This window comes from Cupressus sempervirens, chromosome 10 (genome assembly GCF_028749045.1).
Source record: "Cupressus sempervirens isolate cs-2001-9-10 chromosome 10, ASM2874904v1, whole genome shotgun sequence".
Classification (NCBI taxonomy): Eukaryota; Viridiplantae; Streptophyta; class Pinopsida; order Cupressales; family Cupressaceae; genus Cupressus; species Cupressus sempervirens.
In genome coordinates this window covers 393,620,422-393,635,893 of record NC_143127.1, presented here as the reverse complement: position 1 = coordinate 393,635,893, position 15,472 = coordinate 393,620,422, and the positions used below count along the sequence as shown (strand labels likewise).

At 33.7% G+C, this 15,472-nt stretch overlaps 1 protein-coding gene across 1 annotated transcript; it reads left to right on the top strand.

Annotated features, from left to right (window-relative positions):
• Window positions 1-4,827: 4,827 nt before the first annotated feature.
• Window positions 4,828-6,752, top strand: LOC149534325 (cationic peroxidase SPC4-like). The gene is made up of 4 exons (XM_089804907.1): window positions 4,828-5,132; window positions 5,439-5,633; window positions 5,729-5,897; window positions 5,997-6,752. Exons 1-4 carry the CDS (start codon window positions 4,890-4,892, stop codon window positions 6,461-6,463), a joined length of 1,074 nt encoding a protein of 357 aa, XP_089661033.1. The 5' UTR covers window positions 4,828-4,889; the 3' UTR covers window positions 6,464-6,752.
• Window positions 6,753-15,472: the final 8,720 nt, after the last annotated feature.

The following is a 15,472-nucleotide window of genomic DNA, read 5'->3' as shown; positions in this document are numbered from 1 at the left end:
GACACTTGACTTAAAAATTTTGAGTCATCGATCAATTATCCTTGGATTACTTTCCAGTCGCCATGATGGCCGATGGGACTGAAGTGTTGATTTATTTCTTGATGATGTCATGTTGTGACATGTTTTGACTCAACCATTTTGGAGTCATTCGATTAGTATTATTTGAGATACTTTTTGGTTACTTGTTAAGAACCAATGATTATTTTGATTATCAGGGATACCTTCAATTGCCAATAGAGAACTGTTGTGGTCATGATTATCTATGGATGCTTTTCTTTTGCTCATGGAGATGTGATATTTATATTGTGGATTATCTTTTGGTATTTTGTGATTTATGATTCCATGAGCTTAGGGTAGGTTATCTACTTGTAGTGATGAGAAGTGGCTTGCAATGGGGGCCGGGGTCCTAAGAGGCTGCCAGGGTAACTCATTGTAAGTTGTCTTAATAAGTGAAAACACTCACACCTAATACTAACTTAATGAACCTAAAAAGATAATTTTTTTGTTCTCACCCATGCCTCGAGTGCTAGTACAGACTAGGATGGTAGTAGAGAGAACACTTGGTTGCGACCTTGCATTTCATAGTATGCCTCGTCTGTATGAGAGGATACTAGTGGCTGCAAAAGGATCACTAGGGGGTCGGGGTCTATTGAGAGACTACTAGGGTAACTCTAGTGTGATCCGTGCAATGACACTTTCCTGCTTGCATAGTAGGTTTCCCACATGTCTTTGTTGTGCCTCTGGGATTAGATGGGTTTTGCGTTGGAACCTTTGAGTTAGTATACTTTTAGGATTCTTGGACTTAGAGAGTATTATGCTATGTGATTTTGATAGCCTGTTTGGGACTTGAGATTATCTCCTCAGCCCGATGGGAGTGGACCATTTAGGTTCCACGCGGTCGGGTGGTAGTGCTTTTCTACTCTTATCATTTGAGATCCATTTGAGACATCGTGGCTGATGTATTCTTTGTGGCATTTATCTTCATTCTGTACATGGATTATGATGGTGGATATGTATCCTTACATTGATGATTTGCATATGTTAGATGATGTTATCTTATGCTTTATTTTTCTTGTTAGAATACTTTCTGCATATGATGTAGTATGTTTTAGGAGTGGCATTCCTACTATGTTAATATTGATGATCTCTTCGATGATCTGGGATGTTATGCATGGAGAGATGGCTAGGGCCCACGATGGTCTAATGATGCTATTTACAGTTGGGAGGAACCGTGCACTTAGTTAATTATGTTTGTGATAAATGGTTATCTTTTATGATGATGTATCATGTATGACATGTGATTACCTTTACTTTGTTGCATCATGGATTAGATTTAGAATGATGATATACTTTATTTCACACATGTTTATTCTTTTAAGCCTTTCATACCCTGTGGCATGTGCAATGGATGATTGAGCAATCGAAAATGTGATTAATGAACATTGGACTTATAGTTATTATTTTATGTGGATGTAGTATTAGATGGATTTATTAATAGTTATTTTAGATGTGATTCAACGTTAAGGGATCCTTAAAGAATGTAACCTATTATGTATGTTATGTTTACTTTCACTTGTAATGTTGCTATTGCTTTCATTACTATGTATAAGCTGTAAATGGTTTTTACTTTCATGTTTAAAATTTTTTTTTTTACCAAACTTAGTAAAACTTTAGGTTAATTCTTTGGATCCCTTGGCGGGGTGTTACAGGGCCCTAGAGGGTTGTGGAGGTAGAGGAGTGTTTTCCAAGGTGGAGATCTCAAGGTTCTTTGGAGAATGCATGAAGGTAGACTGAGGGAGGAGGTGGGGTCGCTTTGGGTAGCTGACATTAGTCAACACAAGGAGCAAAAAATGGAGGAAGTACACGAGGTGGTGCAAAGCCCAAGACAATGGATACCTCAACAAATGGGGATTGTGTAGAGGGTATAAGGTCCATGGCTTACTAGTGGTCAAGGAAAAGTTGGCACATCATTGTTAGAAAAGGATAATCTACGCAGGGTTTTCTTTTGGTGCTCTGATTGAGGTGGGCCAACAACATGAAATAGTTTTTTTTGTTTTGTTTAAAAAAGTCTTCCTTGTAAAACATGGCCCTTCTTACTACCTTTATTAAGAATAAAAAGGCATACACACTTTTGATAAAGTGAGTTAAAAAAGGTGTGAATATTTTTTTAATAAAACAATTTGATGTCTTTTTGTGCCCAATGTAGTATGGTCATGGGCCAAATTTTTTTTTGCCACAAATTGTAATGTCATCTAAATAAGACATATTTTATATGGAAATGTGGGGGGGGAGGGGGTTTGTGCACTCTGAGCTCAAAAGTGATGTCCATTTGGGTTCATAGGAAACAAAACTCCCCGTAGATTCAATAAAAAATTCTCTAAGAAAAATACATCTAAAATCTATGGCCAAACCGCTCATGAAGAGAATACGAATATGAAAGTTGAGAGCTCTGATACCCATGTTGAAGTTGTGAAAATCTCAACCCACAAATCCCAAGAATCACTTGCTTGCAAACACCTATCACAAAGAAAAAGAAGAAACACTATGGAGGCTTGAATTTAGAGATCCATGAAAGAGGAGACATTCTTGATGTGGAAAAAAGAAATTACAATTGAATCAAAAAGTGTATGAATCTTATAATGACAAAGAGAAATCAAACTTTATAAAAGGAGTTGAAAATCCTAAAAGGTAACTAGCCTAGGTTGTGTTACAATAATTAATAAAAGAATTAATTATTATATGTCTAATGTTTAGCTTAAGTAAAATGGAGATAACAAGTGACTTAATAATTAAATCAAAATGATTTCATTAAAAGGAAATACCTTATTACTCTAACAATATTAAGGGTCCTAGAACATATTAATGTGTCCTAGAACACCTTAATACCCCTTATTATCCATTAAGACCCCTTACCGTGCACTAGTTCATGGTATGGGATCCTTAAAGGGTCATAAGGGGTCCTCAACATATTAATGTTTTTCTAGGACCACTTAAGATCCCTTCAGACCCCTTAGAACCCCTTACTTTAAACTAATGTATAGTAAGGGTTCTCAAGGGGTTGTAAGAGGTATTAAGGGGTGGTAGGAAAGGTTATTTTTTCTTTTAGAACCCCTTACAACACCAATCCTAGGATCCCTTATGACCCATTTGGACCCTCTAGGAACAATAAAATGTATGATAAAGGGTCCCTAAGGGGTTAGTAGGGGTCCTAGGACACATTAACATGTCCTAGTATCCCTTGTACCCCCTTCAAACCCATTACTATACGCTCGAACAAATTAATGTATCCTAGGACCCTGTACCACCCTTTACTTGAAAGTGTTATTGCATCATGTGCCCCTTTAATGTGTTCTAAGGGACATTAATGGGTTCTAGCATATCCTAAGGGGTTGTAATGAGTAATAATATATCTTAGGACCACTTAGGATCCATTATGACACATTAGAACCATTACATCCCATTATTGTGTCCTATAACATTCAATGTGTTCTAAGGGGTTCTAATAGGTCTTAGAGACTCTTAAAGGGTCTCGGGATCACTTAGAACCCATTATGACCCGTTATGATACATTTAGACCAATTATAACCCAATAGGACACTTGAGGGCCCATTACAACTACTTAGGACCCATTATAAGCCCTTAGTACACATCAATGTGTCCTATGACTCTTAATGTGTTCTAAGGGATCATAATTGGTTATTATGTGTCCTAATGAGCCTAAATGTAGTCTAAGAGATTAAGTGACTACTAAGAATACATTAAAACCTCTAAGGACACATTGGATCCATTAAGAGATATTATGGATACATAATATCTATTAGGAAAATAGAAGCCTAATAAATAATGTTAAACTGACTCACATAAATAACATTTATTAAGCAAATAGAAGTCTCTTCTATAAAACAAATAATCAATAATAAATATATATTTTTAAAGAGGTATTCGAAAAAAAGATGTTCACCTTAGGAATCAATTACTCATAAAGTAATTGAAAGAAAGCGGGTTCTAGTTACTAATAAGTGATATCTTAAGGTGATATCTTTACTATCCCCACTTTCTCATTTTGATGATGGATCATGTAGTATGATCCAAAACGTTGATGATTAAAAAACACACAATGAAATCCAGAAAATAATATATTTTATTTTACAAATAGATTGTAGAAGTCAATTGCCCTCGTGAGTGACGTGAGGTTAAAGAATAACTGCACATTATCTAAACCACACCTCTAACCCGTGGGCCATGAATTTCGACTAAATGACTTCAATGATGACTTCGTCCAAATGATAGTGTAGTAATGACACTTTAATATGCATTTAATGCCAAATTTCAAACACAGGGATAACGATAAAGAAAGTTTGGTTGGTGGTGTCAGTCTGACATCACAAATATCGATGTATTCCAAGACTTGACAGCTGAAAAATGATTCCCACTCGCACCTGCTTTTCCTTGGGAAGGTGTCTTATATTTTTTCCAATTCTTTGTTGAGATGCAAAACCGGAGATTTGGGTTGAGTTCAAATTTACAATTGAAGTCCATATGTGTTTGGTTTCAGGCATGTAGGTTCCCTATCCATTGTTAATTCTGCGTTTAATGCAAAAGTTTTCAACAACTGCAAATTCTATCCTGTTTCCTCTTACCCACTCCCTGTCATACGACGCCATCCTTGACTAGTCGTACCGACGGCTGACCTTAAATAAGGTTAACCAAGGCAGTGCGAAAAAGAATTATAGCTAGTCGTTTAATCGGTCGGTTCAAGGGACCCAGTCAGCACGGTGTGAATGCGCCGCCCTCTATCCACTCAAAATGTTATAAAACGATCGCCCGAGTATGACATTCAGCGTCCATCCTAGCAAATATTCGCCAAGGACTTGAAAACTAATGCAAAAATGGTAGCTTCAATGATATCTGCCATAATCCTCTGCATTTTTGTGCCCTTGAGCGGGGCCTTCGTTGTGAAGGATTCAATTGATCTCCCACAGCCGGTGAATGGGCTCTCATGGACGTTCTACGCCAGAACCTGCCCCAGCTTGGAGTCCATCGTCAGAGAGCGCATTGAATTTTATTTAAAGAAAGACATCACCCAAGCTGCCGGACTGCTCAGACTTCACTTCCATGACTGTTTTGTGCAGGTGCCAACAATCCTCTGTTTTTAATTTTTATTAATAAGTAGAGATATTTATTAGGATTCAGTTGTATATTTTTTGAATCAAGTTTATTGATCTATGTTTTATGAGTAGTTGTTCATATGAATTGGAATACTCTTTGCTAGATCATTGAATTTCACTGGAAAATCCCAATAGCAATAGCATGCTCTGTTTTAATGTTTTAAGTTTAACTCTACGTTTTGATTTGGGCCCCCAAAAAAACGTTTTTTTTTGTCTTGGTTTATTTGGCATGGTAGGAAAATACGTAATTATGGACTGGTTTTATGACAGGGTTGTGATGCATCGGTGTTATTAGACGGATCAGCCAGTGGACCAAGCGAGAAGGATGCTCCGCCAAACTTGACACTGAGGGCCCAGGCATTTGCAATTATCAATGACATTAAAAAGAGGGCGGAGTCTGCCTGCAAGGGAACTGTCTCCTGCTCAGACATCTTGGCTCTCGCCGCTCGTGACTCCATCACCAAGGTTAGTTTTGCCTGTACACTGATGCAATTTCTGATAATATGAAAGAGTTGTTAATATTTTTGTGAACTAAAGAGTAAATCATGTGTGCGAATTAGGCTGGAGGACCATTTTATCCAGTACCGTTGGGCAGAAGAGACGGTCTGAACTTTGCGACTCGACAAGCAACTCTTAACAGCTTACCTCCTCCAACATCAAATGTCACGGGACTCATGAGTGTTTTGAGCAAGCTCGGGCTGGATCTGAAGGACCTCGTAGCTCTATCAGGTCATACATTTAAAAAAGCAATCCTAAATTTATAGAAACTAACTACTGTTGCTAACTATAACTTTTGTTATATTATGTTTGCATGAAATTATAATGCAGGAGGACACACCATTGGTATTGGGCACTGTACGTCTTTCTCTGGCCGTCTTTACCCGTCTCAGGATTCCACTTTGGAGAGAAACTTCGCCAACACCCTCAAAAAGACTTGCCCAAAAAGCGATACAGACAACTTCACCGACTTGGACGTGAGATCTCCAAACGCATTCGACAACAAGTATTATGTGGATCTGATGAACAAGCAGACTCTTTTCACCTCCGACCAGACGCTCTTCACTGACCCCAGAACTCGTGACATTGTGAAAAGCTTTGCAGAGGACCAGCGTTTGTTCTTCGAGAGCTTTGTTGCGTCGATGATCAAGATGGGGCAGCTCAACGTGTCGACAGGAAGTCAAGGTCAGATTCGCACAAGTTGCAATATTCGCAATCCCACCGCGCCATATTCTTACCAACACCCATCAATCCAGTCTTCAGAAAACTCGGAGCAATCTTTATCTGCCTCCATGTGATTCCCATCAATCCTAACGCCTGCTCGTCGGCGGAATCTCTTCTGTAGCCCCGTCTATTGAATACCCCTTCCACTTATTTGTCTTTTACGTGTAGTGGCTCGTGAAAATAAGAGTAACTCCTTTGAGCGAGTTCTCCGCGGATGATCTTGACTGCATCTCTTTGTGATTAACAAAATCATTTCTATGGTTTCAAAAAGTTGTGAGAGTGATACCACTGTACATTCTAATGACTTTTAAGTTGTTTTCTTTTTCAGCCGTTCCCTAATAAAATATATATTGTTGAACGAAATATCCTCTTTCTTACAAACAATCTTAAGATAAGCCATTGCTTTTAAAATTTCAGAGTTGCAGAATTTGAACATTTAGAATAAACGTGAGTAAATAAAAATATATTAGATGCAATTTAATCAAAGAAAAGAGTGATTTAAGACTGTTGTCTGACTCATTAATGTATAGATGATTTAAAGTTTAGAATTCGGTTATATATTAGTTTGTATATATTTTTAAGGGATAGGGTAATCTCAAGACAAAATGTACTAAAGATAAAATGAAGTCAATTTTTTTTTTAAAGATTCATGAAAATGTACTGATTTTTTTTCCAATTTTTTTGTTTTTTTCGACTACAAACTATGCACATCATGAAGATCAAATGCTGAATTTTTTGGAAAAATGTATGATGTTTCTAATTTTTTGAAAATTGGTCTGCTGTACATTTTGTAGGGAGGATAACCACGTCCTATTTATAATATAGGCGATTGACATAAGAAAATAGTATACATAAAAAATTGATACATCGTTTGATGTTTGATGTTTAAATATATATATATTATTATTTATTTTCAATTATATAGTTTGTTTTAGATAATTGGTGGTGTTTATTAATCTTTCTAAAAAAAAAAGAGTTTATAACATGATGTGCTATAACATGATGCTCTTTTTGTTTTTTTCTAGTTGCTCTTCTCAAATGTTTTAAAACATGAATTAGATGAAGTTTCCAAATACAACTCATACTTTTAAGTAAAAATTCTAAAATTTGAAAATATAAAAACTTTGAAAGCAATTTTGTAAATGATAAAATTCATCAAATTCAATTCAATAAATCATATATTTAAACTAAGATGGGAAATGGATAAGTGAGGATTAAAACTAATTAATATGATTGAATGTATAGATAAAATTAAGTAATTTGCGTAGTACTAAATGGAGCTTGGTTAATTGGGCAACTGTTTGTAGGCCTAAAAAGGAGGGTGGTCTTGGTCTTCGATCTGCTCTATTGAGTAGTCAAGCTTTGGCTGCTAAACTTTATTGGTGATGGTGCTCTAGACAACATCAACTTTGGGCTCGTATTATCACTCATAAATATTTTCATGGTCCTGATCCTTGCTCTGTTTCTGCACTTCCTCTTGAAGGTCGTGGCTCAATGGTTTGGCATACTTTGAAGACAGGTGCGATGTTGGTGAAGAGGGGTCTGTTCTGGATATGTAAAGGAGGTTCTTAGGCTTTGTTTTGGTCTGATGCTTGGGATGGATTCCCTTCCATTTTATCCATATACCCTCATCTTCAGCCTCTTTATGACTCTTTTCTTGCCGTTGGATGGGATAAAGTGGCTCATTACAAGACTCCTTATCAATTGGGACCTGTTGTTGGTTACAGATGGAAGCATTCTTCTGATTGGCCTCCTGGAGGTACAGACATGGATCGTTAGGAGCTTTCTCAAATTCTGGCCTCTAGAGAGTGTTCTTCTTTGCTTGGTCCAGATGTTTTGGCTTGGGGTGGTACCTTGTTTGGTAAATATCATGTCTCTGCTGGGTATCAGGAGATAACTAGACAATTATTTGGGGATGCTGAGCTCCCTTGGTGGAAGCAAGTTTGGAATAAAGTTTCTTGGTCCAAGTGCAATTTTTTCATGTGGCTAATGGCTCACAATCGTTGTCTTACCTGGGATAATCTTTATAAACGTGGATTTCAGGGTCCCTCTTATCGTGTTTTGTGTGGTAATGGAGAGGAGTCTGTCTCCCATCTGTTCTTCCATTGCTCCTATTCTACTCAGATATGGCACCTTTGGTGGAGCGCTTAGGGTTGCTCTTGTTGGCATGCTTCCTCTTTGCCTGAGTTCTGGGCTCACTTAGGTAGTGCTCCCTCCAAGTCTTCTTCTCTCCATACTTTCATGCTTGTGAAGTGTGAGCTTGATGGGGGTATGGATCCGGTTGATCTTGCTATCTGTAATCGCCTCAATTTTCATCTGCAGGATGGGGTTGCAGCTCATAGTTTTCCTTCTATGTCCAGGCAGCTTCACCATCAGAGGAAGGGTCGAGTTAACTGGGATGGGCACTGGACTCCTCCTCCCTGTGGAGTTCTAAAAATTAACACTGATGGTTCTTCCCATGGGAATCCTGGTCCGACTGGTATTGGTGAAGTGGTTCGTTGTAGTTTTGGGGATGTTAAATTTTTCTTCTTAGTTCATAAGGGTGATTATACTAACAATCTCATGGAAGCTCAGGCTATTTTATATGCTGTGGAACAGTGTTGCTTGCGGGGATGGAGTAAGGTTATCCGTGAGTCTAATTCCCAGGTGGTGGTGAACATGCTTTCTTCGCAAGAGCTTGAGGATGTTAGTTGGCAGCTGGCCACTGTTGTTAAGCAGGTTCTTTTCTTCTCTTCCTCTTTTCAGTTCATTAGGTTCATGTATATTCCTCGTGAATGGAATAGAACTGCTAATTGTTTAGCCAAATGGGCTTCTAGTCATGATCCGGGTTGGAATATTAGGGATAGGAGGCAACTGTCCTTTGAGATGGTGCAAGAATTTGATGATCTTGTTGCTCAGGATCGAGCTCCTTGTTGAGCTCTCCTTGTTGTATTCCTTTCTGTCTTAATAAATTTTTACCCCTCTTTTTGCCATATATTTTAAGAGACTACATGTTACTTGTTAGTTTCTATTACATGAAAATTAATAAAGTCATAAAATCAATGTAAACTACAAAACCAATAACCTCTTTATAAATTTAGTGCATTTTCCTCTATGTTTGAGATTATTTATGAAGCAAAATCTTCATTTTACAAATTTGATTCAAAGTAAGTATAAGATGGGTTTATAAAGGAAATAATTAGGATTTTAAAAAATCCAAACATTTTGATAACTATGGCCTTTTCCAATTCAAGCATTTATATCATTCACGGTGGAATTTATGTGCCGAAGTTAACTAGATGAGCCTTTTAATTGATTTGATTTGGCAAGGAGCTTTTTAGTTGAGCTCTAATAACTAAACACCTATTTAATTTGAGGTTCTTTTATTTTCAATATATCCCCCTGTTTTTTTTATTTTGGATTCTTTATAATCTAACATTTGAAAAAAAATTATTTATGTGAAAACCTTGTTGTCCCATAGGAATCCTACTAGGATCTATAATAATCATGATTCGGTATAACATTATTATTTGTAATGAAAGTTGCTTATAGTGAATCAAATAGTGAAAATAGAATCAAGACTCCCTATCAAACTTTGGTGTTGTATGTTTTCAAGAATATGAGATAATCATTTTTAAATTTTAGTTCATGAAGGCTAATCATTGCAATGGATATTTTTAGTCTTGCATGATATTGTACACTTTATCATAGTATTTATTCTATTCTTTTAGATTCCTATCTTCAATAGTAGATGAAATTCTCACTTTTTAGCTATCATGCATAATTGTTTGGATAAAAATGAGTTATAAATATCCAAATAGTCTTAGATGATTGAATTAATTTTATACTTTTTGAAATATTGTATTCTTATTCAAAGGAAGATTATACAAGATGATATCCTTAAATGGTGAATATCTTATACAATTTGCATATATGCATGCATAATTTACTCTTATCTTGAACAAAAGGATCAAAACTAAGTTTACCTCAAATAATCTCAAGGTATATATTATCTATTTTATGTCCTTAATATCCCCTTACTATGTGTACACAACAACTAATCTAAGATTAAAAGAGATTTCAGTCGCCAACTAATAAGATTAAATATCTCAAATTGATTATTGGTAGGATAGATAAAATTTCCAACTAGCTTATAACATTCAATAAGATTCATTATTTGTATTCATTATGTATTATATCTTTTTAAAGCTAGGATAACATATAGTTTGGACAAATTATTAGCCTTCATCATAAAAATTATTAATAATTATTTAATTATTTACTAATTTTCAATGCAATTCAAAATTTTTGCCAAAAGTAGTGAAGTAGTTCAAAATATGTCATATTGAAGTATGATGATATTAATTAATTCTTTATTTTATTAATCAAATAAACTTATTATTTCTTGTCAAAATATAATTTAAAAAAATACTTTTATCACAAAAAACTATATTAACATATATATTAGGCTCATTTGACATGTTCTTATAACAAAAATTAGGATGTTAACCAAGTTCCTAGTTTCTTATACAATAGTTTTAGTTCATGTAATGATTCCTTAACTAATAAATCAAAATATTCTCATCTTCTGTCACAAATTCAAAAAAATCTACATTAATATGTCTTCCAAATTACCTTGAAGTAACACACTCTTAACATCTAAATAATCTACTTACTACCTGCTATTATTTACAATTACGTGGCTTTTGACCAATAGAAAGTAAAGTTATAAAATAGTATTTCTACAATTAAAAGTGGAGATAAAGATGAAGGATATTTTAATTCTTTATGGCCATCCTTCAACATCATACTAAGAAAGAACTTAAGTTTGAAAAAATAAGTGAATTTTGATTATTTAACATTTTTAAATTAAAAATCAAGCCTTAATGTGTGATGCTCAAGTCAATTTGTGTCCAGAGTGAGTTTAATCATACAAATGTCCTTCTTACAATAATATTCATAGTGTCTTCTAACAGTCGACATAATTGCCAAGTTTAATTCTCCATGCTACATTATCAATTCCTAATATAGATCTCCTTGGCTCATTGGCATATGTTTAGATATACCTTAACCATGAACATACACCTGTTACAAACTAACATAAGAGGCGGATATTCAAACCCACAACCTGCACATGGATGCAATTGAATGGATTCCTAGAGAATTGACAGAGAACAGCTTCCCTGTTTTTGTTTATAAGAGCTTTGACGAAGAATGTGACGCTATGGGATCGAGATATATTCGGTATGCTTCTGCACACCGATTGAGAAGGCGGTCATGATGTTCGTGGTGGCAGCGGCCATGCAGCCACGAAAACAGTTGAGCATACTTAATTTACTTCCTAAAAGTTATAAAATGCAAACAGTTTTCGTGGCTGGATAACCACTACCGTCACATAGAGACCATTGTGACTTTTTCCCATTAGATGCATTGAATTGAATACAAACGCATATCTGAGCGTCAATTAATTGCGTGACGTTATCTTAGTTTTCCATTTATCAAAATTCAGGGTCCACAGATTAAAGTAGTGTAGCTAGAAAAGAACAATTTATCATAATTTAACATCACCAACGAAGGCAAATGTATTTGATGACGATTGCTTTGCTAAAGGATTAATGAAGAGAACAATCACATGCCCAGGTGATAGCGCTTGAAGATCCAGGCCGCAACGATTCTGCAGATGAAGCCCTCACATTGGGTTACTTGTAGGGACCATTCTTATGGCTATCCCTATAAATTGTACCATTGACTAATTTCAAATTTACAAAAATACAATGAAATTTTAAAAAAAATTTAACATTTTTCATATCTGTATATTTTGTTATCGAAAACAACAAAATTTTAGAGAAAATTTTAGAATCTCAAAAAGAAACAAGTTTGTCTTTTTTTGGTTTGGTGCATTTTGTTAGATTAGCCAGCGCCCTACTGTTATGATTATTAGTCCCATATAGGCAGAGACTTATGTTTTCACCTAAAATTCTTACTATTTATTTTCATGCACTCCACAATATTAAACCACAATTGTAATGTCTGGTTCTATTTTTTATTTTTATTTTGATTTTTTTTCAAATATATCTATTTTGTCATTGGTATTGGTTTTTTAAATTTTCCATTCAAAGACTCAAAAAATGTATTATTTGACTAATAAGAAATAAGTAAAACTGAAAAAATCTTTATAGATTTCTAATGCTTTTAAATAATCTTCTTAAAGTTGCGATTTTTAAATGTTGCACAATTTGATTTGAAAAAATAATAATAAGAAATATGCAAAAAATAAATAATAGAATAAAATTTTAATATTTCTTTAAAATTTTATTTTTAGTTAATTAGTTTTTTAATATTTAAAGTTTAAAAATATTGATACATATCTATATCTATACATTTTTATATTTATATTTATACATTTTTAAATATTTTATAGATTTATGAAATTATAAATAAATAAATGTATAGTTATGTGAAATATCAAGAATATTTAGATTTTTATAATTATATATTTTTTATAATTATTTATAAAATTACTTAACCTTTTTTCATGGTACAATTTTTAATGTATCACTTTATCATTTTAGCTATGAAATGTAATAGTAAAAACTCATTTCATAATAAATTATCTTTACTTACTTTTAACATTAGGTAGGACTCAATCTCTATAGAGCGCTTGTTCTTATAAATTTGGATAGAACATTTAATTTAAGATTATATCAAAGAAACAATCATTTATATTAAAGGATAAGAGTTAGACAATTGAAAGGAGTGTGTTTCATTTAACACATTAGTAAATGAAAAGTCTAAATGTAAAATGGTTTTAGTAGATAATTTTGTTATAGAATAAAGTCAACATGATAGAGTTAACCATGTTGTGAGAGAAGAAGGCCACTATTGAATAGATATGTTGTAGAATAAGTTTTTTTTTTGTCAAAAGAAAGTTCCTACTTGATAATTAGAACTTACCTCATTAACAAAAGAAATACACTACTTGATAGATATATTAATTAACCATATAACATACATATTAATTAGTCATATATTATACATCATATAAAGTTGTAAATATAGAGTGTTGCTAATAGCCTTGACCCTTCTTTTAGACAATGTGTTTCCACTTCGAGGAGATATAGGCCACTACCAATGGAAGTGTATGTAGGAAGTTGAGCTTGAATACCTAATATTTTTAAAATTTTTGGTGGCTTGTGACCGAGAGAGGTCTCTTCGATTGTAGATGCAAAATTCATAGATGAAACGAAAAAATGAAGTATTTTGTTCAATTGTGCATGAAGGAAGAACCATTACTCTTTTGTCTATGTGTTTTGACATATATCATATAGAATCCATGTCGAAGATGAAATTTTAAACGAAATAAATTCTCAATAGTAATCATTGTATAGACATCTATCCAAAGCACTATGGTCTAGAAGTATTCTACCAATTTTCAAGTTGTAATCCAATAATACTTCATAGTTCAACTCACAAGGTGAAATATCTAGAATTTAGATATATGTTTTACTAATCACACTACAATTGATATGGGTGGAACACATACATTTGATATTTTATTCATGTTCAATTTTAAACACTACATTTTTTACCTCTTTAGTGAGTTGATGACCCAAATAATTATGTATGCTAATGCATCTTATTATTTTTATGAAATAATATGAAATCAATAAAAAAATAGTAAAGACCTCAAAAATTAAACAAGAAGGGTTTTTTATACCATTGACATTGGAGGCTTGTGAAATCTATAGTAATTTTCATGAATTTATTCATCATATTCTATATTGTAAAACTTTAAATGTTTTAGCTTTCCAATATTAAAAGAAACTAAAAGAAAAACAAGAATGTTTATAAAAATAATTGATAAGAGGGAGGAATGTATGCCTCCTATTAATTTTTCAATTGTGATAAAGGTAGAAACCAACTACTAAAATTTCTTAAAATTAGCAAAACAAAAAGCTAAAAATATGGAGCCCACATATATTTACTAGCAAAAATGCCTAATAGAAATTACTTCACTCAACCTAGAGTTGACAAGTGTCAATAAACAATTGAGGATGCTGAGCAATTGGAGATAAACAAAATTTTAATTTTTTTCATTTATTTTTTCTATCTTGCATACCCACAACATGCACTAATATTTAATCAACATGTAAGGGTTAGGGATTTGTGTAATCATCCAACTAACATGATATCATTTGAGTGATGCACAAGTGTTCTATTAAGGTGCATGTGTTTAGCAGAACCACTATTGTATTACAAAAATGCAATTTTTTTTTATAGTGATAATAGATATAGATAATCTAGAATTATTTTATAGAAACTAGAGATGAAATATGTTATTTTTCATTTTGAACATCTAACTTGACCATGCACAAGTATTGTACCAAAGTCATAGTCACATTTTATAGATTTATATAGAACAAATGATTGTAGTAAATAAACCCTTCCTCAAGCAATCCAAATTTTTGTGGGGCTTTTCTATGTTATATATGTTCTTTAACATAACTATGCTAAGACAATTTAAGGAGACGTGGGATGCAGACACACTTGATACCCTATTTCTTTCAATAGGAGAGATGACAACTATCACATTTTAAGGTTATTAACCCAAGGAAAATGGGCCATGATTGAAGAGGACCATAGACTCATAAAATTTGATTTGCTATCTTGTTATATGCCACATCACTACCAAGGACACCACCAATCACATGTACATGAGATAGATCAAGCATGGTTTCATAATTGTGCTCCTAGGTCATAGGATGATGATAACCATAGTTTCATTGATATTGGTAATAGATGGATTTGGAACACACCTTCAAGTAATAATCATCAATACTATTAGAGATATTAGGTGAAAATGTACTATTTTTATTATGGCACAAAGAATGATCATTCACTTGTATAATAATCTTGAGCAATATTTTCACCTCAAGGTTACAACCTTCATGACATGAGGTTTGAATTTGTAACCATGTTACCTATACAAGTCTTGTTAGTTATTCTATAAGATCTATTGGAGGAAACAAAGGGCTCATGCATATCCACTCACTCGAGATTTCAATTGGGTGATTGATTATTTTTTAAAGTGGGTTATCAACTGG